Below are 25,629 nucleotides of genomic sequence, written 5' to 3' on the forward strand. Positions count from 1 at the left end.
CGCACGTGTGGGTAATACGTTGTTATTGACTCTATATAAGTAGCTCCGCCCAGTGCTCTGGGCTGCACGGCTGCAGGAGAGCAGAGGCTGGAGCGGTGGCAGCGCCGGGGACAGAGGCTGAGACGGCTGCGGGCAGAGGGGCCCAGAGGCAGAGACCGGCCTGCTGCACGCAGACTGGCTCTGAGGCGGATGGGATTCTAGCAATCGACCTGTCACCGTGGGAATAAAGTTGGTTATAAACCCTTTCACCCAAGAACATTCCACTGTCATTTTTTTGGTCTCATTGAATCCATAGTGAACTTGCTCGGGGCTATGGGCTTCAGCCCCCTCTTTCTGCCCAGACAGCCTGTCCTTTTCTTACCCACCTGGCTAAGTGCTGCTCCAGCCCTGCTCCACTGAGAAGCCCCTGACTCGGCCTGTGGACGTGGTGTCCTCCCCCAGAGCTCTGCTGCTCTCTGCACATCCCCTCCTTGAACACCTGCTTGTGATTGTTCACAAGTGTGAAGCCCCTGCAGGCTAAAGCACCTTGAAGGTAAGGCCTAAGCCGGGGAGCGGTTTGCCTGTTTACTGTGTACTGCTGACATGGGAGACGTGGTCGAGGAGGAAATCAGTAATGAATAAAGGAAGTATAAAAACACTGCAAACAGTTGCTGCAGGACCCCTCTGGCTCCTGGAGACGGGAGGGGAGGGAGTGTGCGTGAAGCTCTTCAGAGCTGGGTGAGATAGAAAAACAGACCTGCGTTTTGCAGCTAGAGTACTACACCGGGCCAGCAGAGGGTAGCCACAAATATTGCATGCATTCCTCCCTCTCCCAAATAAGGTTTTCTTCATATTTCAGATAAATATAAAATTGGTGATTCTTGCTTCCAGAGGTAGAATGTAGGAGGTGGTGGGTGTAGTAATTCTTAGCAACATGTGGGAAACTTTTTGGACCTTTTAATTTGGTACTCGAAGCTAAGGAACATGGATTGAGGTGGCCAGAGCAACAATTATGCACTTAGAACTAATTTCAAAGAGACAGTATTATAGGCCCAATGCTGAGCTAAGTGATTCACATGTGTTAGTGTATTTCATCATCACAGAAAATTCTATGCGGATGTGCTATTTTATCAGTCCCAATTTCTAGGCAAGAAAATGAAACCCCAGATACTTTAAGCAACTTGCAGAGCCTGCAGTCAAAGTGACACTTACCTACTATTACTCTCATATTTCATATAAGTTCCCTCAACGGAACATTCCCAGTTTCAACCATAATGCTGTGCTCCACTGAGCTAAGTCTGCTGTAGTGTGAGATATTCCAACAGCCAGAGCTGACTTCAGCCAGAGAGAGAATCTTAGGGAGAGAATGGAAACAGAAAGAAAGAAATGAAAAGACACTCTAGACACGACTAATTCGAAAACATAACTTCAAAATCGTATTTACGACACTAAAAGAAAACATGATGTGATTCGACATTTGCAGAGGTTAAGTTACACAGATTTCCTTAACTTCCTCTCCCTGAGAGACATAATTGCTCATCCTATGCATTTTGTTTACTTCAGTTTTCTCATCACTGTCTCCATGTGAATGGATGAGGGAAGTGTGTTTATAGGAGCAAAACGTGATCCAGTCGCAACATGAATCCCGTCACAGCTCTTTAAGACTTTATGATCAGCATTGCCCAGGAGCTAAATGTTAGCAGATTTGTGAGGAAGAGAATCCACATGTTGTAGTCCTATTTGGCAAATGTTTTTGAATGTTGACTATGTGGCCTTGCATTCTAGCATTGTGATGATTACACAGGAGCTAAAAGGGGTTAAGTCTCCATGTCCCCCTTCAAGCAGGTCTCATATCCAGCTTGGAAAGCAGACACGTAAATTGATAATGATACACATGATGATAAACTCTATCTTCCAAGTACATGTAAAGGGTCAAGGTGAGAGTGGCATGACTGCTCTGTGGATCACCCAGTATGCCACACTGTCTTATCAAGCCATGTTTAAGATTTGCTGGGTCTTTCTGAGTTCAGAGTCGTGATAAAATCATGGGTAACTTAAAAGGTTAGTTTTGAAACTGGGCTGGAAAATGGTGGCATCCTGTGCTGGGTAGTGCCCAGAATTCTGAGCACATCTGCTCATTAAAATGCTGAAGCTGGAAAAGAAATGTGTAACGTTGCTGTAGTCGGTCCACTGGCAATTAGTACTTATCTGTGTAAGGCTTACGGCGTGTGAGACACTTTATAGAGAAGTAACTCTTCAAACAGGTGGAAAATGGCTGAAGGGCATACCTAGGTTAAGTCTGTCATTTTACAGAAGAGGGAACTGAGGTCTGCAGTAAAAAATGATAATTTTTTTCAAACGTCATGCAACTAACCAATGGCAGAGCTGGGACCAGAGCTCATGGAAGTCAGGTGGAAAATGCCGTGACTCGTTCCACCTACAAACTCTAGTGTCAGATAGCTTGGGCCCAGTTACCTCTCTGCCACATTCTGGCTGGATTATAAATTATTTAAAACTCTCTGTCATTCGATTTCTTCGTTTGTCAAATGCGAATAATGCTTCATCGTCTGCCATGTGGAAAAAGACAATGCAGATTAGCCAGGGACCTAATAAGAGCTTCAAGAATGTTAATTATTAGAACCCATGTGTCCCAATTTCTACATTAGTATTCTTTCTGCCACAACAGGGAAATGGGGTTTTGTTCAGGTTTGTTTCTCTGCCCCAGGAATCTTGTTTTCGGATCTGCATGCTCACGTGGTGTTCCTGTCCCCCTGATACCTCTTCTTTCAGGGCCAAGGAGATTAAAATCAAGTTGGGAATTCTCCTCCAGAAGCCAGACTCGACTGTTGACCTTGTCATTCCATATACCGAGAAGCCAGAGAAACCCGCCAAGACCCAGAAGTGAGTCATGAATATACATTCCATTCCTTTTCCCGAGAGGATGGCTACTTTTCAAGTGATAGCTCCATCTCTCATCTGTAGAACATCCCCCTGCAATTACTCACTGAGGATCCTAAGATCCCTCAGAGAGCTGGTTTATAGATAAACAATTCTTTCTCGACTCTCCTGTCTGGAGAATAACGTCACATCCTGGCAAGATGCTTAAGAAGTAAAGGTAAGCCTCTGCCTTGGACCTTGTTGGAGACCAAACCTTATCAAAAGGCATCCACCACGTCATTAAGTTGCCACGCTGATGTGTGGGAAAAATGACCTGCTTGCTTGCAGCCCTGGGGGCAGGTAACCATTCCTGCCAATTAATTGTGGTCATGATGCCCACCTGCTAGCGAACCAGCCCAGGCTGCTCCTCAGCAGGAAGGTAAGGTGGAAACATTCCCACATGAAGAGGCTAAGATCAAGCCTAATAGTTTCTTCTCCAAGATATCGTCCCTGTTACCAAACCAAACGAACCTGGGTCTGCTTGCCTGACGCCCAGCAAAAGCACGCTCTCGGGGTGCAGTGAGAGAAAGTGGGCGTTTATTCACTGCTGGCGTCAAGCAGGGAGAATGGTGGCCAATGAGCAAGGTCCTGAACTCACTCCCCGTGGGGGTGCCTTGGCCAAGGCAAAATGATGGGAAAGGGTTGCTGGGTGTGTGGGCAGCTGGTCCCCCTTCTTCTGACTGGTCTGTGGTGAGGTTATGGAGGGGGAGCTGTTTCAGGAGTCTTAGCGTCCAGTCTTCTGGCTCCAGCTAGTCTGCGGTCTACGTGCTTGTTATCAGGAGGTGGCCCAGCTGGTGGGGATCTAAATTCCTGCAAATGACTGAAAGGATACATGAGTCAAGAGTTTATCTATGGCTTTGAGGGGAGCTAAGAGTCCTTTGTTTAGTTTGCTTTACCTTGGTTTACAGTCTCACATTTTCTTTAATCTCTAATTATGCAGTTTAGTTCTCACACTCTGGGTCAGAGTTGAGGCACCTGGGCTTCTCTTTAAGTCTCAGGGGCTTCATCAAAAGGGGGCCACCTGTGCAGTTACCTCCCTTTGAGGTCCAGCAGAGGAACAGAAGAAGCTTCCTTGATGGAAGAATGAATCCTTGGCCAGCTGTTTAATTCTCACAGCAAGCATTTCCCCCAGTCCATTCATTAGTGTTCCCGACTGGACTCTATATACCCCCTTCCCTTTTCCCCACCTCTCTTCCCCCCTGACCTTCTGATAATTTAGGCATGGATGGGAACAATAATTTTGAAAATTCCAGATGTTACGGCAGTGAACCCAGCTCATGATCTGCATTGGCTCTACCATTACTTACCACTACTCACCATTCTCACGTTGTTTACTATTGTTCCACAAGCCTCACGCCCATCACTGCCCCAAACAAGTACACTTCCCTTTACATCAGAGGTAACCATGAAAATCAAAGGAAAACGGGAAGAAGAGCCACATATACTCAAACTCCTTTACTCGACGACCTAAAAGCTTTGAGGAGACCACTGAAGTGTGGTAAAAATACAGGAATCCCTTTTGCATCCATTTCTTTTAAAAACTTAACATTTGGATAAATTGGCCTATCTTTTCTTCATCCAAATACCCTCCACTTGATAGAGCTGCACTAGTTGGGAGACACAGAGATGGGTTATTCTTTTTTAATCCTTTCCCACAACCTAAGTGGCTATTTCCACTCTCCTTTTGTGACTTCAAAGGGATCCCAGACCGGAAGCGAGGCGTAATTGAGTTTTCTGCGTTTAGAAAGGAGAAGCTTCTTCCGTGTGGAGTGGCAGGAGCCAGACGGTAATGCAGAGTAAGAACCACATTTCAGAGCAGCAACAGATCAAAAAGCCTATTTGGAGATAAACAGTGGGGTGGTTATTGATCTGCTGGAATTAGCTTTAAAAAAATATAGCACTCCATTCCCTGTTTTGATTCTCCGCCTTAATACACCACACAGACACCTGAACTAGGTGGCTTAACAGGGATTCAGAGAGAAGCAGTTTCGGAAGTGGGGCTGACATTTATTGGATTATTTTCTTCTCTTGTCTTCCATCCCCTTTTTCCTTCCAGCAGTTTGAATTGTTATGGAAAAATATCCTTTATATCCCGAGGGACTATTTGCGCGTCTCTACTGCAGTTTTAACAGTGACCCTGACAAAGCTTTCCCACCATCTTCCAAACCCCTAAACCTCATTCCTCCACCCCCTGTTCGGTGAATTTCCATGTCTTTTCACAAACAGGAAAAGATTTGTGTTTGCATGAACTCGATTGGTCTCCCTTTTCCCTCTCAAAATCTCCCTGTATTTTGTTTTGTACCCATGTTCCCCTCACAGAGAAGAAAATCAACCTCAGAGAACAAAATAAATCTCTGGACCGAAGGTATTTTTAACAACTCTCATCTTTTAGAAAAAAAATCTTTTTTCTAAGCATTTTCTATTTTTAAAATATATTTTTTATTCTTCTAGTTAGGAAAAAAAAATGGAGCCATTGAGAAAAAGAAGAAAATAGTTGCCTATATCCCCACCCCCCGACAACCAGCTTTCATTACCATTTCAGTATTACTTGTGCTTTTTCCCTCTGGACCCTCTTCCACTGGGAAGAAATCTGTACCCATGTTCCACTCGGAAAACATTCTCCCAACTCTTGTCCCTTTCTCTTCCTTTCACTGGATAATTCTAGAAGAAGGTCATTGCTTCTAGTATCTTCTGTAGCTTCTTACCAGATGTGAACCTCACCCTGTGATGTGTAGGCAGCATTTGATGCTGCTTATGAGCTGGGCTCCATAAAACTCCCTTCCGTAACTTCGAACCCTGAATTCCTCCCATCGTCCCCGTCGTCTCACCCTGATGGCTCCCGCATTTGCCCACCCTCTTTATGTGAGCATTTCTTAAGGCTTGGGTGGAGGTCCTCATAATAAACAATAAGCTAAGCCACATAAACTTAGTTTCCAGTAAGTCTTGTCATGGTTTATAATCAATTGCAACATGTGCAGCAGCTGACATAGATACTCTTATTAGAGATGTTCCTTCTCCCTGCCAATGTCACTAATTTTTAACTATATTTTTGTTGCTGTTTTACCACTTTAGAGCTCTAGGATGACCTCCACATATAAAGAGATGCTAGCCTGTGCACAGAGAGAACTCTTACAAAGGGTTCTGGTAGGCAATCTCTGATCTGGCAAACGACAGAGTGAGGACTGAAGATGTGTGTACAATGTTTGGCCAACAGATAGACATTAAAAAGTGGCAGGTGTTTTTATCTGCATCCCCATCCATGCTGCCCAGGTTCCTGTGGGCCATGGGGTAAGGGCTCAATAAATGTTCATGGACTTGACACTAGGCAGGAGCAGGTTGCACTGCTGGAAGGGAGAGCAGAGCAGGCACTTAGAAGGGCCAATAAATAATTTCATTTTCCGTGTCAAAAGCAAGAGCATGTGAGAACATTACCAGAAGGGTTTAAATATGTGCCAGGGACTGGGTAGATTAAAATTAAAAGCAGTGCAGGGAAGAAAACCACTGGTGTTTAGAGAAGTTAAAATACTTCCACATGATTACAGCTAGTAAGTGTCAGACTTGTCAGTAGCTGAAGGAATGGTTCACGGGGCTGCAGTTTATGAAATCCAAGTTTTGGGTTATCTGTGGCTCTTGTCAACTAGACTATGGCAATTGAACCATTGTTAATTTATGCATTAACTTGACATGCATTTATAATAGGGTAGATTATAGTTACAGCGGATGTGCCAGTAGACAGGGTGGAATGCGGAAAACTGTCCATGGCTGACCAGCTGTGCGTCTGGGCAGGAGTACAGTGTTGCCATGTAAGGCGTTCAGCAGGTACGTGTGGTTGGAGTGTGGAAAGGGAGACGGCTCTTCCAGCCCAGATGCGCACTTCCTGGACCAGGCGGCATTTACACTGGGCGTTATAAAACACGCAGTTAATCACCTCCCTAAGTGTCTATTTGGCCTTCCACTGGAGCTGGCTTCCTCGCCTGCCCCCACACCCACGCCCAGAGACTCTGTGGTCAGCTCTGTGGTCCCTAGACTTATTAGTCATTTGGATCACATGTGTTTGATTTCCAAAGAAGTCAGGCTTAGTGGGAGCTGGCACAGTCTGAGAATCAGGACAGGATGAACCTGTTACCTCTTCGGCTGGTAATCAGAAGGCTGGGCTTTGTGCTGTAGGGCACGCGATCCGCTTGACTGTGTCCTTGAATCCGTTTGGCTGACTACAAGCCCCAGGCAGGTTCTGCACACATCCTTTTCAGGAACTTAATCGTGGCTGTGATGAGCTGCTGAGGCTGACTATTAGTCTGGTGCTAACGTGACTACTGGGGACAAATTGGACCTGGTAACATGCATAAGTCCGGTGCACCTGCTTGAGTCATTTCTTCTTCCTGTGCCCCCCTACACTGACCGGAGGGAAGGCCATTTCATTTTATGAGAATCTTTATCAGATCAGGAAGAGATTCAGCGAGTGAGCAGGGCCTTCCCCTTGCTATTTCTTCTCTCTAATTATTTAATATCCTGCAATGTCCTGCTCTTTCCATCCACAATCAAGAAAGACTTGATGGGTATCTATTTCAAGCAAAACATTGAACCCACTGTAGTGAAAACATTAAGATATGTAAGGTCTGATGCTAAAAGTGTAGGTACAAAATAATATATACATAGGAAAAGTTCTCAGTATGAGGTAATACATGAGGGCCAAATGGAGTTATTGATCTCTGGAAAACAAATCCTTTTTTAGTTAGAAATAAAATGGGGCAGAAAAATACAGGGACATATTTGTAATCCATTCTTCATGTCCTCTCTCCTTCCTGTGGACCTTTAACCAGAAGAAAATGGAGGGAGGGAAGGTAGTTCACTTATTAAAAATAACTTTTCAAGAAGTCAGTATTGAGTTTTTAATTGATGACACCTAGGTGTTTAGCCAGGAAAAAAGAAACCTTTCAACATTATGTCACCAGGTTTGGTACTCTCATTTTTGGCATGTTTAACTTTGAGATAGTAAAAACATAAAACTTTATGGAAAAATCATATAATTAAGATTCAATATCTATACATGTTTTACAGTGAGGAATTCAGAGGTAAAGGAATTATTCGCAATACTTTAGCCAAAATATCTACTGCTATCTCAGACTCTTACATAAATAAAGTGAAGTGTATCCAAGGCTGGAGAGCAAAATGAGAAGTGGAATTAGCAGTTGTCTTATCAACCTCAGCTGCTAGTTTGAATAATTAAGATATTTTTTTAAAGACATTATTTTTTAAAAACCAGAAACAGCAATTTTCCCGAAATGTCTAAAGAGTAGGTAGGCTGGTTAAAAGAGAAGGAAATTCCAATCTAGGAGAAACACCTTCATCGGCTTTAATATTCTAATAAATGCCTCGTTAGCCTGTTTTGACTTGACAGTGAAGAACTCACATCTTAATGCAAGAGTCTGAGTGTGGGAACCCCTCCAGAGCACAGGGAGCCCCCTTCCCAGCCAGCTCCAGCCTGACTTGACCCAGTCCTGCTGTGAGACAAAACTTGGTGGTTAAAATGAAATAGCTGCAGGGTTCATGCATATACAAGTATTAGAGCAAAAACAGATTAAGAGGAAATTATATATTGGCTATTACCTTCCCTTTTCAATCAGCATCGAGAGTATTTGTGCACAGCATTCCTAGTCACGATGTAGAACCATCTTCTCAGACAAGTAATTCTTTCAAAAATCATGATCCTTTCCTAACTGGGAAGGAAAAATCAGATTTTTTAAACTGTGGACTTGCTCTGATCACACACCCAACAGGAAGCAGCATGACACAGTCCCTCTTCACGGCCTTGCTGGGAAGGGATGTGGACGTAGAAGCGAATGCCCTTGGCTGGTGAAGTCCAGTGGTTAAAGTGCAGCATTGAGGAAGTAGAGAACCTGAGTTCCATCTCTGTAAAGGGACAATTGGATTTCATTCAGTTACATTTGGAAGAAACAACCACAGTTGGAGGTTCTGTCAAGGGATATATAAGAATATCAAGACAGACTCCTAAAAAAGGGACAGTCCTAACCAAATTGACCAAAAAGAGATGAAAATCTGCCATATATGTGAGAGCAAACCCAGCTCATAAAGCTCATTGTTAGAAAAAAAACCACTCCCACACACTTGTGTTCAGGATGGTCATCGGTTGATCATTTCTAAGAAAAACAGGTCTAAGTCCTTGTTGGTGTGTATGGGAAACTCCCCTCTCACGGTCGTCACCTTTTTCTTCCTCAATTCTTGATTTAGGCCCAGCCCCGATGAGGTCCTGCAGTGGCGTGATTCCCTGGACAAGCTTCTGCAGAACAACTGTAAGTCTGAATTACGTTTTGTGAGGGTCAGGGGAGGGATGGAGCCAAAAGGCACCTTTGTATTGCTCGTGTCCTTCTTCCCCAATCTGGACATTTCTTCAGTATCAAAGTGGCCTCCAGAAGGGCAGGGTGCCAAGGGCATGTGGTCATCCAGCTCGCATGAAGAGACAGGTCTTCTGAGCTGTGGGCGAACATGAAAACGGAGTGTCCTGAGCTCTCTTGATCGCACACTGCGCTGCTATCTGTCTTGCTTACTATGTGAGCCGGAGCAAGGGGCTTGACCTGTGGGCTGCTTCCTATTTTCATCAGCAAAATGGAGATGCCACCTTTTCCAGCTTGGTCTCGCCGTGGCTTGATGAGGATTGGCTCTGTCACTGTAAAGGCCCCTGAACTATGAGGCGTGGATTGGGCAGCATGTCCTGGTTCAAACTCCTATTAATTGCTTCCGTGACCTGACGTGGGTTTTTATGTCCCCCATCCTTGCTTTCCTCTGTTGGCCGTATGCCTTTTATGTCTTCATTCAAGACATGGCACAGGAGCTGCCCGCCCAGCTGATACCAAACAATACACCTGAGCTGGCATGCTTTTCCCTCAATCTAAAAGCCTTGCTGGTTCCCAGGTCCTGTAGTATCCCGTTCAAATTTCCAATGTTTAAGGTTTTCCATAACTATACGGCTGGTCTGCAGCATATGAAGTGTTCTCCCCTCCATATAGGATTTCCACCTGTGACCCTTCCCCGGGGTGCTTTGTATTCATAAAATTCCCCCTCTTCTATGAAAGCTAATCTAATGCTAAATGCTTAGTCTTAACCATTCAGAAGGATTTATCCTCTGAGCTTCCAGAGCCGTTTGTCTGCACCTGTTTTATGCCACTTAAGACTGGCTGCCATGTACCTTCTTCCTAGTTGTCTCCCTCTTATGATATATTGACAGCCAGGACATAGTCATTTTTATCTGGATAATTTCACAACAGGATGTGCCCAGCATGGAGAAAAGAAGTATTGGTTGAAGAGTTCACTTTACAAATATGATTTGGTTTACGGTATCCAATCCGTATTTCTCCATCCTTACCACACAAATGGAATATGAACTTGGTTAGGTGCTTTGCAAAAATGAAGATTTAAAAAATATTTCTCAAAGGACCATCATGATTAATGGGTACAGAGGAGATGACACACCCCATAGGCTGAATTGTATATGAGCATTTTTTTACGTCTTGTTTTTGGTGAAGTAAGCTCCTGCTTACCTCTGATATAAACAATATTGATATTTAGAGGCAGAACACCAGAACCCGTAATTTGGAACTTTCTCGATCGTGTCCATTTTTGATTCTCATTTTATTTCTTGTGCTAATCAGAGAGTGCTGCCCTGACACGTATAAAGTGTTCAGTAAATGTTTATTGACCCAGTGGGTGAACAAATTAATTCACTTTGCTTCTTGGATCCAGAAGTTCATTTAATGGACCCAGAGGTCCATTAAGAGGGAAATATTTATGTTCATCATTGACCTATTTATTGGCTTCCACCACAAGTCTAAGGACAATTGCAACTCGACAGATGACATATTGATACATACTGAATGCTAAGCATCCTGGGTACAGGTATTTATTGCTGTTGTCAAGGAACCTGAGAATTAGCAGAACTATTCCCCTGTTTTCAAACCCTTTAAGGAGAAGGACATATATTTTTACTCCCACATACAATCCTTTTTAATCATACTAATCCTCAGGGCCACATACCCAGGTTTTAGGCTTTTAGGAGACAGAGAGCTATCGGGATTAAGACAGAGAGGGACAGAAGTGAAGCCAGAGGCAGTCATTAGCACTTTATAATTCATTGAGGTACTAAAGCCTTTCAGCTCGCCAGTAGATGAAGACTATGGTGTGAGCTTGAGGCCCCAGGTTCCCACAGTAATGCTTTCTACTTAGAGGGGAAAAAATATATGCACATATGTATTTGTGTAAATACATATGTATTATATATTCACAATATTTCATTCAATTATATATTTAATTTATATATGGATATGTATGTGTGTAAACAGTGTCTCTGTGTATATAATGTGTGTGCATATGTAATATATAATCTTAAACTCCACAAAACTATCTTCTTAAGTAATTAACATTTCTAAGACTGGGCAATTAACGTTCCCAAGTAATAAGTGGAAAAGCATTCGATAACTATTCTAATCAAAATTCCTTTCTTGAAAGGGTATCTGTCCAAACTAGTTTGAGTGAAAAAGAGGGGTTTTGGTACGGATATAGAGATCTCACAGAATTAGAGGACAGCCATGCCCTCTAGGAGCTGAGGCCATTAGAAAATAAGACAGTCTCTCCCTCGCTCTGTCTCTATTTCTCTGTTCTTACTGTCTCTCTCTTCCTCTTAATATTTCCATCTCGACCTCTGTGTCCCTGCTTCTCTCTTTGTGGCCACTCCTAGAGAAGGGACTAGCAGCGTGACAGGCATGCCCAAATCATTCTCCCCTGGCTCTGTCAACCTCAAGTAGCAATACTTGACTTCATTCCCCCAAACACCAGCTATTGTGTATCATAAATGACTTCAAACCAAACTTTGGCAAGTCAGTTCTTATGAGATGTTCTTACTTGAATCTGCTGAAATGAACGGTCTGTAATCAGAAATATCTAACCTTAGCTTTAGTAACTAAGACAACTTGATATAAAATAGGTAGTGAAGAAAGATACATTGAGAAATATACACATTTCAAACTTGACACTCCCTTCTTGCATGTTTGATCTGATAACCTAAACCATTTAGACTTTGGGAGGAGGTGGCATCTTTGTTAATTTATTAGGAACGTTTGGCACTCCCTTCTGCTAATGTAGGATATTGACTCTCACAAGTGATACAGTTCCCAGGCATTCTTTAAATCCACATTTTCCTTGAGTGGAAATGAAATCAGTTGGTACCTAACCTCTAAAACATTAAGACAATTGAGCTGCTGTTCAGTCTTTTCTGGCTTGCAAGATTTCTCTGACCTTTCTTCATTTTAAAAACCATTTTTAATCACCCAGCATATTTGAGTCTGTTTTGAAAGAATGTCAGTTTCTTAGATGCTCTCCCTTCGGTTCTGTGGATGACACCGTCTGTCTTCACTCAGTAGGCCCATGGGGCATATGACAGTGTATTGTTCTTTAAACGCAGAAACACATCTGCACATGGGAGTTCAAATACGAGAGTGACATCAAATTCCTCCACCAGATCGTCTCTAGGAGCAGGGAAAGAATGAAACACAACCCCGTAGCAGCCAAGTCTGTATGTGGATTCTTTCCCCCCAGCAGCTCCAAGGGGTCAGAACATTTCCCTGAGACACCCTTGAGATTTGGACTGTCCCTTGGGGAGTGGAAAAGCATGAACCCAAGTTCCTCCCCTGCCCCCCACCTTTGCATCCTCTTTCTGCTTCTGTCTCTTTGGTTTCCAATCTTCTTCCGTTTTCCGGCTCACCTTTATCCTCATCTTACTAGCTGGCTGCACCAGCTCCTGCAAAGTGGTAATTATAATAAGAAAAGCAATAGCTTGCATTTATTATTCACATGCACAAGGCACTGTCCTCATCGCATTGCATATATTAATTTATTTAATGATTGCAATAATTTTAGGACTTTGGTACGATAGCAATCTCTATGTTCTAGAAAAAGAAACTGAGGCACAGAGCACTGAGGTAACCAGCCCATGAGATGAAATACTACAGCAATATAAAGCAGTAAATGTATTTCTCTTTAAAGTCTGTGTTCTTTGGTTCTCTGATTTGGGAGGAAGTGCTTTCTGTGAGGGCCTTATTTAATTAAAATCCAAACCTCTGTTAAATGTTAGGTGCACAGATTTAGACAGGAGGTGGGCTGCAAGAGTCTCAAAGGTAAGCCAAAGTCAGACCTGAACTCAAAGAATTAACAACCTCCTGGAAATGACAGACTTACAAGCAAACGCTCACGGTGAAAGATTAGGAAGTGAGCTCTTCTCTCACAATTATAAACATCTTTAAGAGCGGAGGGTAGTTTATCTCACAATATAAAGCAGCATTTGATTTGGAGTTTGAGTGACGATTAATCGGGTATGACTAATGATGATGAAAACCAGTATGTATTGAGCTACCATTATGTTGAACCCCATATAAGAGCTTACGTGAATTACTTAATCCTTACCCCAAACCCTCCCAGGTAGGTTCCAGTATTATCCCCATTTAACAGATGAGGCAACTGAGGCTCAGAGAGCTACTGGCGTAATGGAGTGTGCCAGCGTCACGGTCCCGGCCCTGGAGCCTGTGCTTTGAACCAGGAAGCTAAGGGATGGCACTCCAACTATCAGCAACTTCTCACCAGTTTTCCTCTGCAGCAAACTAACTAGGATCTGCCTAACACTCCTTGTATTTTCAAAGTGGGTTTCCGGGTGGCTTCACTCACCCTTTGGTGGGGCTGCTGCTCTGTTTTGTGTAGATGTCCAAGGCGGCAGCACCCCTTGAGGCTGGCTCTGGGATTATAATGTGGGTCCGAACCCAGAGTGTTTCGGCAGGACCAGAGGCACCGATGAACATCAGAAGTGCCCCAAGGCTCTGAACGGGCTCCGCGGGGAGAAGGGTGGGATTTGTTAGGGGTTTGTGCTGGGGGCTCTCCCGGGTATGGGGTGGTCAGGGGAATGATGTGAGGCAAAGAATAGAGACATTCACCTGGGGTTCATTTGACTGGCCCAAGAGGACTTCCTCAGGGGCGATGGCGGAGGAGGGGAACAATAAGAAAACCAGACGCCACGTAAGAGAAAGTGTCTGGGAAGTGACCCCAGAAGGTCCTCGTAAGGGACCCTCCAGAGACTTCTCAAAAGCCAGATGAGAGAAGAAGAGCTTTAAACATCTCCCAGACCAGTAGAACATAAAACTGCTTTATGCATCTTGGTTTAAGGTGTGTCTGTTGACAAAAAGCCTTGAAATAATAGGGGGGAATTCGAGAATGGTGAAGCCAGTACCCAGGAAGTGGACTTACTGTACCGAAAAGTTGTTTTCCAAGCTCATTCCCTGGATACGTGGTAAACGTTAACCTTGTGGAATCCTGGTATGCGTCCTCAGGTCATAAATAACGGTGTTTGGGACATGGGTGATTCAGAGCGCCTGAGAGGTGGTGGGAACTCGGGCTAATGAGATCAAATCGGGCCCAGACTTGCTCTGTGAAGTGCTTGCCTCCTCCACAGGCACCCGTCAGGTTGTGTGGCAGCTCGTAAGACTTTATTCCCGCTGTCATTTCCTGGCAGCTCCAAAGTGCCTGGGAGTTTTCCGTTTCAACAGAGACTACCTGACACCTTTTGTTTGAGAAACAGTGAAAACTTGAACCATGACAGAGAGAAAAAGGCCTCCTTTCTTCTTCCAGCATATATGCTGACTCCAGCATCACTAAAATTATAACAAATAATGTTAGAAATATCGTAGGAAATACAAGCGGGAAGAGAGGGAAAATATACCTGACTTTATTAAGGTGCACATTTTCAAATGATTTCAAAGTAATACTAGCAAGGTTTCTAGAGAAAATTGTGTATCATACCTACCATGGCTCCTAGATGTATTTTTAGGTGTTGATCAATGAAAAATGTTTTTAGCTTAGTATAGGTAGAAAAGATTAAGATGCAAAGTATTTTGTTGGAGCCAGAAATCGCTGGTGACCCTATCCAAGTTAATTATCACCCACCCATTCTGTTTCTTTAGAATAGAATGTGGCTGCAGGGGACATGATGGTCACGACAATAAAAATGTGTGGAAGAAAAACTAAGAAAAGGCAACCATGTATCCTGGCGTAATCATGTGCATTTCATACATGTTGGATGAAATCAATGTTTTAGACAATGATGCATCAATGAAAACAGTCTGTAAAAAACGAGTAGGGAGAAATACTCAAGAGAAAGACAAATAGATTGAAAGTAGGTCAAAGGACATGAATTCAACACATGAATATGTTCTCTAAGCAGAACTAATGGATTGCGTAAGTGCGTCTTGATGGCGGCCAAGTTAGAGGAAAACTGGACCCTAATGTCCTGACGACAGTCAGTCCTGCCTTCTGCCCTAGGGGGCAAGTAACACGCCAGGCATGCAGCTGAGAATCAGCCTGTGGTTGTGATAGAGTCTGCGGAAAACTGGAATTCTTTCCTCCCCTCCCTCTAGAAATCCAGTTTCCTAGGATAATATATGGATATGGATTCTCTCTCTATAGAAAAGAATTTGCTAGAATTTTGGTTTAAAAAATATATATATATAGTTAGCTTTAAAAAGGAGGAAAATTAAAGGTAAAGATTGACTTTTCCTTCATTCCTCTCCAGTGCCTTTCTAGATCCTCACCTTACCTTCCACTGACCATTTTGGAGGTTGGAGCTGGAAGGGTAGGAAAGAAAAAAGTAAGATCAGGTCCAGGAATCTCTCATGCATATATTTGTGTATAGCTGTATTTTTGTATAAGAATTATATTATTTTAATATACATATTATACAAATATATACATATATTATACTGTCCACATATTACATGTTAAAGTATATCCATAATATATTTAAATTATAAGCTAAAGTCTATTCTACGTGAACAACAGTACACTGAAAACAGAATCACAGTAGTTACAGTTTTCGCAGATGTAATAATGTTTTAAAAACTTATGTGTAATTATTGGGCCTAGTAACGACTGCACGCAGGAACCTCATCAGGCCCCTTCCCGCTCAGCTGACTGCCACTTCCTGGCCGAGGCCTTCCCTACACCTCTCGCGACGCTAGGTGACTCTGTTCCTTTCATCCGGTTTCCTGTTTTGTAAGGTCTGTGTTTTGTGTTTCTTCATTGTCTGTCTACCTCCTGAATACCTAAGCTCCACTAGGCAGCATCCACGTCTATTTTACTCATCATAGTGAACGCTCATCATGCCTGGAACATTTTATTTGCTCAAAATTCATCTGCAGAAAGAAAAACTGGATTGTAAGTAGTTTAGGCACAATAACTAACACTAATACTACTTATGCATGTTTTCCTTTTTGGTAATTGGTAAGTGTCCAGATCGGCAATAGTGTTGCCAGTATTCCTTGATACTATTTATAGGTAAACCTTCACCACCCAACTACAGACTGCCTAGATTTGAATCCTGGCACTGCCATTCACTAGCTGGCTACTTAAGGGCAGGTTACTTAACTTCTGTGACTTCTTGTGAAACAGGACGTTAATAGGGCCTGCCTCTTAGGTTTGAAATGAAGAGTAAATATGTTAACATTTGTAAGCTTCTTATGTAAGTGGTCCACTGGGATATACTGATAAACAGGTGATCGATAGACAGATCTGTTTCTCCAACCAACCTTTTTCCTTGCTAGATGGACTTGCCAGCTTCAAAAGTTTCCTGAAGTCTGAATTTAGCGAGGAAAACCTTGAGTTCTGGATTGCCTGTGAGGAGTACAAGAGGGTCAAGTCCCCTGCCAAGATGGCTGAGATGGCAAAGAAAATTTATGAAGAATTCATCCAAACGGAGGCTCCTAAAGAGGTTGGTCCTGATGGGTAGCTGGGTGAGCATGGTCGGCGAGGGTCAGCCCAACCACTCTGCTGCAAGGGCTCCCATCTGCCATGCAGTCCGTGCAAAGCGCCAAGGGGAGGGAAGGGAAGACAGTGCAAAGACAGCACGAGGCTCAAGCAGACGAGAACTTGAATCCTGTGGACACCACTTCCTAAAAACAGTGTGGGTCTCACCCCAGCAGCATGTGATCTCAAGCGGGAAGAATGCTGCTTGTGTGACCTGGATGAGCTAGTGAGTCTCTCTGAACTTCGTTTCTTTGTGAAAGTGAGCATCTCGAAGACTGCTTTGCAGGGGCGCCGTGAGGATGAAATGAAGCGGCGGCAGTGGAAACCTGCATCTGTGTGTCTGAATTAACTGATGCCTAATAAGTACTCTTACCCCTTATCTTCCATGCCTTCCTCTTCCTTCCCCTCCCTTTCTTTTTCTTGAAAACTCTCTTTTTTCTCTACTCACCTCCAGCCCTTTGTGTCCCTCAGCCCTTTATCATTTATACTCTTTTGGGACAACAGGGTGTCTACTTACAAAAATCAAAGTATCGGGAGATAACAGTGCTATAGATGTTGAAAAAATATATACTATTAATTAGATGCTGAAGACAAGATGTGTTGGATTTCCGAGATGTTTGGGGTAATTTATGTGCTCTTTACTATTTATGAAACTGCATTGAAAGGCCTTTTGTAGAACCGAGGGTGGTCTCAGCAAGACCTGTTCATGGTGTTTCGGTTAGGTCACTCAAACTCCGTATTAATCCAATTAAAAGTTTCATTAAGATTTGAGGTCAAGCACAGAGGGGACCTGAGCAAACCTTGCAGGTAGGCAGTAATCTACTGAAGGTGATTCAAGAGGAAAAACCCTCACTATCCCTTTTCTCTCACAGGTGCTTTAGACTTGGAGTTCCAACATTTGATATTTATTCCTTTGGCTGTGAATTACTCGTCACTGATCCATTTAAAGGGTGTATATGTTTGAGTGGGTGGACAAATTATATGCCGTCACACCAGTGGAGGAGCTTTCTCCAAGACATAGGATGTGGGGGTCGGCAGCATGAGAGTGTAAATACCATGAGTTAAAGGTGGGGAAAGTTAGGGTTCTAGGAGGGAACTGGACTTAATCTTAGTCTGGAAATTGACTTTGGAATCTTCTCCACATCTCTCCTTTTACACCCCAGTCTCTCACGCTAGGCACGTAGGTTAGCTCTCTCCTTCTTCCCGTGTCATTGTGCTGAGCCATTCTTTCTTCAGTCAGCATGGAATCTCTATCTGTGATGTGATTAAGGAGATTGAGTGTGAAATTCAACACTCACTTCCTAACTTCACGTTTTCCAACCTACCTTCCTACCAACTTCTTCCCCTTCACAGAATTCCAGGACCTGTTGCAGTGCCTTCAAAGGAGGGGATTGTGGTTGTTGTGGGGGGGACCATTCCAGGTCCAGACTATTTATTGCTTGATACTCTGAGCTCTAGGGAAACACTGTTCTCAAGGTTCCTTATTAAAACCTTGGTGGTTATCATGAAAACATGAGACATTAACAATGGAGTTTCAAAACAAATCAAACCCTAGCTGAGTTGCTAGAACAAACAAAGGGTGCCCCCCCCCCCACTTAAAAGGATTTGTGGGCTTGAATTAAAATAGCCTCCACTTCCATTCCCTGAGCTGGGCATTGAAGACAATGCGAATGCTGCTCCCAGCCCATAATAAGCATTCAGTAAATATTTGTGAAATGAATGTATGCAGATATCCCAACTCCAGACCTTCTTAGATGTGTGACTACCAGCAAGTCTGCAACTAAAACTTTCTAATCCCAGAGACCCTTAACTGTAAACATCTCACATACATGTATGTTTACCTACGGTATGCTTAATAAATTGTGGCTTTTAAAACTTAAAAAATTCCCCAAATTTTGTATTTTGACCTAAAAGCTTACTACTTCATTTTACTGAGTAGCAGACTGACCTATATAATACATTTACTGAGCAAATAGTAGTCTAAATTTCTTTCTCTGAATATTCACCTCAGCTCTTTAGTACCAGGAACTGAGGGAGAGAGACAGTGGTAAGAACTGGAATTAAGATTTAAGAAAGAGAAATGGCCACATGCAGTTCAATAAATAGATAATTTGCACATTGCAAATTGTCATTTGTCCACATTTAAAAGTAATGAAATAATATTTTCCTCTCAGATAAATATGTATCAGAGTGATTCATTAGAGGAGGTCTATGCATATATATAAAATTAAGATTAATAGCTGCTATGAGCTGCTGAATATAATGTGTTAGAGAGTTTTAAATGCATCACATCTTTAAAAAAATAAGGTTAGGAGATAGTTTTATCTTTTTAGAAATTCTACCGTTTTGAGGACAGCTTTCTACCCAGCTCAGTGGATATTTAATGCAGGGGGAGGAAACATTGCTTTAGTGTGTCGGGAAGACTAGACTGAGAATAGAGAAACTTTCCTATGGCCTCTCCTCGGTCCTTCACCGGCGGGGTGTGGGCATGTGCCGTGACCTCCCCGGGCCTCGGAGCCTGGCCTGGACAGGCAGGCATTGGGCCACATCACCCCAGAGGCTGCTCTGGTTCTGACACCCGCTGTCCTCCGCTTTGCCTGCTAAAGCTCACCGGCCCCTCCCAGCTGTGAAAAATCGTACCAGTCCCGACCCCCTTCTTCCCGGGCCTTCCATCACAGCTGCTGTCCGCTGCTCCGCATCATGCTTCCGTCCCTGACCCGCACCGACAGCCACTCTGTAATTCCCCGAACCCCAAGAGCTTCTCTCGGTACCGGGGACCACCAGCAGCCCCGGGGGAGACCCGAAGCACTTCCCAGTATTCAAATTCAGATCCACTGGTTGAGTCTGTTTCTCTTTCACACTCAGATCACTCAGGAGTCCTTAAAGCCTGCGGCTGATTGCTCTCAAAGCACAACTCAGGCCTCCCGGGAGGCCGTAGGCTTCCCCTCCGCTGCGGTCCATTCACGGGGCCCCTGCCACGAACGGTGTCCCCAGGACCTGGGAGCCACGGGGCCCGCAACACTGCGTTCTGCTGGTTAAAAGCCGCATTGCTGGGCTTGGGAATCCTCTCCACCGCTTATGACCTTGGGAAAATCATTTAACGTTTCTGTTTCTCAGGGTAAATTGTAAAATGTGGGTGTCAGTATCTGCCTCGTAGATTAAAGGAAGATTAAATGGGTTCATCAGCACAGTGCCTGCACAGACTAAGTGCTTAGAAAATAATTAGCTGCTATTTTTATTATTATTCTGTCCGAACCAGTTTCCTGGAAGTACCACATTTCCCCTCTCCTGTGGAGCCATGCAAAGGGCTTGGATCCCGGATCACAATTTCTTTCTCCCTCTTTTCTCCCTCCACTAGGCATGAAACGGGACAGTATGGAAGGAAGACTAAGATTAGCATTAAGACAGCTGGATTCAAATTCTGAGTCTGATTCAAATACACATACTGTGACCTTGAGGAAGCCACTTTACATACACACACACACACACACACACACACACACACACACACACACACTCTCTTTTTATTTATAAAGTGAAGTATGCATGTGTTAGCTGCTGGTGGAGGGTCTGATACATTGCAAGTGCCCAACACTGGTTGGATCGTAATTTGAGTCATGCATTTACTGGAATATCGTTACCTTACCCCATTTCCTATAAAATAGAAATGCTATTTCTCACTTATAACTCTCTTCTATATGTTTTATTGGTGAGAAATTCCACTTCTTTTCACACCCTCATCAAATCCTGCAACCTGGGCTGACTCGTGATCTTCTTTCCTGGCCCACAGGTGAATATTGATCACTTCACAAAGGACATCACAATGAAAAATCTGGTGGAACCTTCTCTGAGCAGCTTTGATGTGGCCCAGAAAAGAATCCGTGCCCTGATGGAAAAGGATTCACTGCCTCGCTTTGTGCGTTCGGAGTTTTATGAGGAATTGATCAAGTAGCAATTTAGTTGGGCTGTAAGAATCATCCTGTGAGTCATTTGCTCCATAATCACCCAGCATTTTCCAGCAACCTACATAGCTTCCCATAGCAGCTTTGCTCAAATACTCAAACAGCGACAACTTTGTGGAGTGGGGCTTACCCTTTTTGCTAGCATTATTTTAGACGTCTGCATGCCTTCCTCTCCCAATTCCTTCTTCCTGCATATTCTTTATTAAGGTCTATTTAGTGTGTGGTTGTTAAACCCAATTAGAATTACAGAAAAGTTCTGCCTAAGGCAAGGAAATAGAAGACAAGGATATGATCCCATTGAACGTGGGTCCATTGGGTTTCGGTAATGGATCACCACCTAAATTTGAGAAAGAATATGAATGCGGAAAGACCAACTTCACATGAGAGTAATTGATCTTGTCTGTTAATTCCGACTTTTTAAATATGTTGAGCCAATACATTATTTAAAATATTGATCTTTCCCTTAGAATATCTTCCTGTCAACTAAATATTATAAACAAGACATGCCACCATGAATATGCTGGTTTATACAAATTTAAGCCAAACACAATCCATATTCTTCCCTTATACCTCCCACATGACCACCCCCCATGAAGTTACCAAATTCTGTGTTAAATCAATGACTAAGATTGACAATGGACTATTTTGTAAGTGTATCTCTGCCTTTAGTTCATAGGCCCAAAGTTTCAATTTTGAAAGTATTTAAATCCAGGTGAATGTTAAAATTCTGAAATACGACTCCAATTGTGTAAAATGGTACCATTGCTGTGCATAACAGTGGCCTCTCACCTCCACATTAACAGGGCTGTGCACTAAAATGAGATAATTTTGTCAGGCTTAAAATGATTAATTTTGCTGTAATGCCATTTTTTTATTTAGTAAATGGTAATTATCTTCAAAACATCAGATTATCTTTGGAAAAATTAATTTGGCGACACGTACAGGCTTTCTAAGTAAGAGAGAGTTTTAACATCCCCTGCGTTTTGCAAAATCCAGTGATGTTTGAGCAATCCTGTCTTTCCTTCCTATTTTGCTCCCTGTTAGCGAATTTCATCAAAGTGCACATTTATACCACTAACGTGCCTCACGCACAGCTGACTGCTAGGCCATGGCATTGCTTAGTAGGTTTAAAACTTTTAATTCTGTATTTCATCATTATAAGTCTTGCTAGAACTTTTTTATCTTTAGTAGATTTAATTAAGTAGTGATTTACATAATTTAGTAGAAATAAGGAACTAAACTATGTATGAGGGTACTGAAGATGAGGATACTGAGTTAATCAAAAAAAGAAAGTATTTTTTGAAGGATTAATAAAATTCTGAAAATTCTGTAAGTAGAAGATGACATTGTTTAGTCTCATATTTCCTTCTTTTTTTCCCTTTTTATCCACACACTCCTGGTTTCACATGTCTGTCACCCATCGATTCAGTTATTCCCTAAGAATATTGAAAGTGAAGCAACTGTATTGGTGGGTTCCTCTGGCAAACGCTGTATTAGTTGGGGTTTCCCTATTGTTATTTCAAAGGGCAATGATGCCCTTCTTGAATACTTACTTCATATTCTGAAAATGGGTTGGAGTGACTGGGTTCACTGCCAACACTTGCTAGTGTGGGATGAGTTCGCTCCTATCTGTCAATATTGCTCACTTCAAAGAAATTCCATCGCCATGCTGTCGACAGCTAGGCCAGGTGGACACTTAGCCTGAAAGAGAAGTCCTCGCCATGTGCATGAATGTAGGAGTGATAAGCAACTGAGATAAAAATTCCTGGTACCACCTTCCTCAGCATCTGTCTACACTGGCCCCAAATCAGTATAAAACCCTCACCCCTTAACTTTCTAATGCAGCTAGAAATGCTAAGAACCCAACAATGGCGATGTTTGTACTTGAATACCAAACGTTTTTAAGGAAAACCTGAATTAGGAATTCAAATATTTTATTCACAATATTTGAAATAGCCAAATGTTTGAAGAGACCCAGAGAATTAAGCAGATATTACGGAGCTCACTCAGATGGATGATATTACAAAGTCTCAGATCAAGTGTATTCATAAATTGACTGCATACCCCCGTGTATGTGTAAACTGAACCCAGGAGGCAGATGCAGGTAGATTTCCACAATTTTAAACTTAAAGTAGTCCACACACACATTGAAAGCTATTCTAACATGGAATAATAACATTAAAAGGAATACAAATATCACAGCCCCAAGTGAGGAAGCAATATTATCAACATTGCCCTAGAAAAGTTCTTTGAAATCTTTTGAAACTGTTTTTAAACCGAGGGGAAACAAAAGAAAAAGAAACTTTGTCAGTAGAGGTTTCCATGGTAACCCAAAGAAAATACATTCCTTTCTTTCTGGGAAATTAGAAAAAACTGAGATGATCTTTCCAGGAAAAAAATGTGTTGCATCTGTTTATCGCTCCCTCTCCACTTTCCCTTAAGTAAATTGCTTGGAAATTTGGGAAACTGAAACTTAAAGCAAGAGCCCTGTGGGGTTCTCATTTTCCACCCTTGTGAAATGTAGCTGCCATTGTAAGTGGATCTGAGATGTACAGAGCTGGTGGGACCAGATTGTGGTCAGTGGGAACAGGAGCGAACGCTTCTCATTCTTGAGAGGAACCTAACATTGGGCCAGGTGATGGCCCATGACCTCTGTTTTTCTGCCTGCGTTTGATACAGGCTGGAGTTGGCATCAGATTAGGAACTAAACTGGACCCGAATAAAGAGACAGACCATTGACGCTAGGAGGCTGAGTTCCGTGTTTGTCTATGAAAGCAGTGAGTAACCCACTATCCTGCACACGCACGTGTACGTACACACACACACACACACACACACACTTCTCCCAGATAGACACACTCTGAAATGCAGAACTTACCAAAGCATTTCAGTAACTTTGCTTTGCCAACATCAAATATATGGCAACATTTTGTGCCCTGCTCCCAGTACCCCATGTACTCCAGTTCTGTCCGGTATAAATTATGCTTTAAGTAATTCAGTTTTTAGTGCATAATGAGAAGAACTTGGTGCGAGGAATTGTCTTTTTATTCTCTGAAAAGCAATGGATTTTGCTTGGTTGATGTGTCCCCTGTGGACACTGTATTTCAAGAGGATGGAGTTCTTAGTAGTCTCCCAAATAATTATAGCTCTTCAGTATTTTCAATAAAAACTTGACCATTAGCAACTCAATTGATAAACTAATATGCATTTCCTGCCAGGGCTTTGTCAAATTATCAATTCCATCACAGATTTGATAATGAGAATCATTAAAAAAGCTACTTGTATTTCAGGGAAATTGAAATCATTCCCTCCAGCAGGTCATTTTCCCTGTAGCCTGAGAATTTAGCAAGTTTGGAAAATAAAGGGTCATGAGAAAGAAAGGGGAGGAAGTTGGGAAAAGGTAAGTGGTAAAGAAGCGCCCAGACCCATGAGCAAATCCATTCGGTCTGAAACGTTTCAGGGCAGTTCTGCTTAGTGGAAAATCGGACTGCTGCTTGGTGTCCTCATCAAGGTTTGCAGGAAGGCATGTCATGACTCTCAATCAGCTAGATGAGAGACTTTATTTTAAAATCCTAGGGAGTTTTGACTAGAGAAAAGGACAACTGTGGAGGATCTACTTTCCCCACTTGACTTGCATGCGCCAGAAAGCAGAGTGCGGAGAATCACTGTCTACCATCCAGCGTCCAGATCCAAGGGTCAGACAGCTCCGTGGAGGTTCCCGACGTGATGTCTTGACGCATCTCAGTACAGCCTGACGGAGTGGTCATTACACCTCTCTGGTTTTCTAGTCTCTCCATCCTTCTAGACACATTTGTATTGACCACTTGTTTGGGATAAGATTCTTCAGTTAGCAATTTAACAACGGCTACTTGCGGTGAACCAACTTTCACCCAAATAGGTTGGGGGCAGATCAGAGCAACAGATACCCAAAAAAAGGCTTCCCCTAGGATCAACTTAGCTGAAAAGATAACTTCCAACTGAGAAGCTATTTGTGGCTTTGAATGCAAACTCACAGCAGAGAAGGAAGGGGAAAAGCCTGTAGACTATTAGCCTCACCTCACAGTTTATTAATAATCTTATTTTCCAGTAGAGAAGCTTCAAATCAAACTCCTAACATTCCTATCAGTTTATTGCAAGTTACTTGTTTTCTCATCTGAGGTATTTTCCCTCCCCAGCTCACACCCATACCTCCCCTCCTCTTCTACCCCTGCAAGAGGAAACATTTAAAATAGTTGAGACTGACCACCAATTATGTAATAATAAATACATTAAAAGCATGTCACTTCTTATCTAGGAAAGTGTTGAGGCTAAAGGCATAGACACAACAATGGGACATGCTGAGAAATTCTCCAAAGGCGAGACATAGTCAGGATAATGTCTGCCAAGAGTTCTTTTTATGTCATATAGTGTCGGGATTGGTGGGAACTAAATGTTGTTAACACATTACAACTTCAGCTCAGCTTCAGGAGACAGAGCCCAGAGAGAGGAGTAGAAATGAAAGGTTTAGAAGTGCATTTGTCAGCATTTATCCCGTAAGTTTTTTTTTTCATTTAGGAACAATTATGTTTATCATCTGATTTTGTATCCAATTCATCATGTACTATGTGACTCACACTTCTTGATAGAGCACCAAATATGTATCTGTAACCACGATCACATATATCATAATAAATATATACCTACATAGCAGCCTCTTCTGGGTCCTTCTTGACTTCTGAACACTCCTGACCCGAAACTCTTCCTTGAGGCAGGCTTGCTTGTCCTCAATACTCCACGTTCCAGGTGAGCCCTTGATCAGCTGGGATGATCCCTACCCTGATAAGGACCAAGTGTGATACAGCCAGACACACAAAGCTCAGAAGGGGAGGAAAAATGGGCCCCAGGTTCATACACTCTAGGG

The 25,629-nt window shown here is 42.8% G+C and overlaps 1 protein-coding gene across 1 annotated transcript in view; it reads left to right on the plus strand.

The window, feature by feature from the left end:
• The window catches only part of RGS5 (regulator of G protein signaling 5), a 45,577-nt gene extending 20,159 nt beyond the window's left edge, over positions 1 to 25,418 (plus strand). Inside the window, exons 2-5 of the mRNA XM_017659587.3 lie at positions 2,770 to 2,880; positions 9,166 to 9,227; positions 16,566 to 16,732; positions 20,558 to 25,418. Of these exons, the coding sequence (XP_017515076.1) occupies positions 2,770 to 2,880; positions 9,166 to 9,227; positions 16,566 to 16,732; positions 20,558 to 20,719 (502 nt within the window). The 3' untranslated portion in view covers positions 20,720 to 25,418. The remainder of the gene's footprint in view (positions 1 to 2,769; positions 2,881 to 9,165; positions 9,228 to 16,565; positions 16,733 to 20,557) is intronic.
• Positions 25,419 to 25,629: the final 211 nt, after the last annotated feature.

The sequence above is a fragment of the Manis javanica genome, chromosome 14 (assembly GCF_040802235.1).
Source record: "Manis javanica isolate MJ-LG chromosome 14, MJ_LKY, whole genome shotgun sequence".
Lineage (NCBI taxonomy): Eukaryota > Metazoa > Chordata > Mammalia > Pholidota > Manidae > Manis > Manis javanica.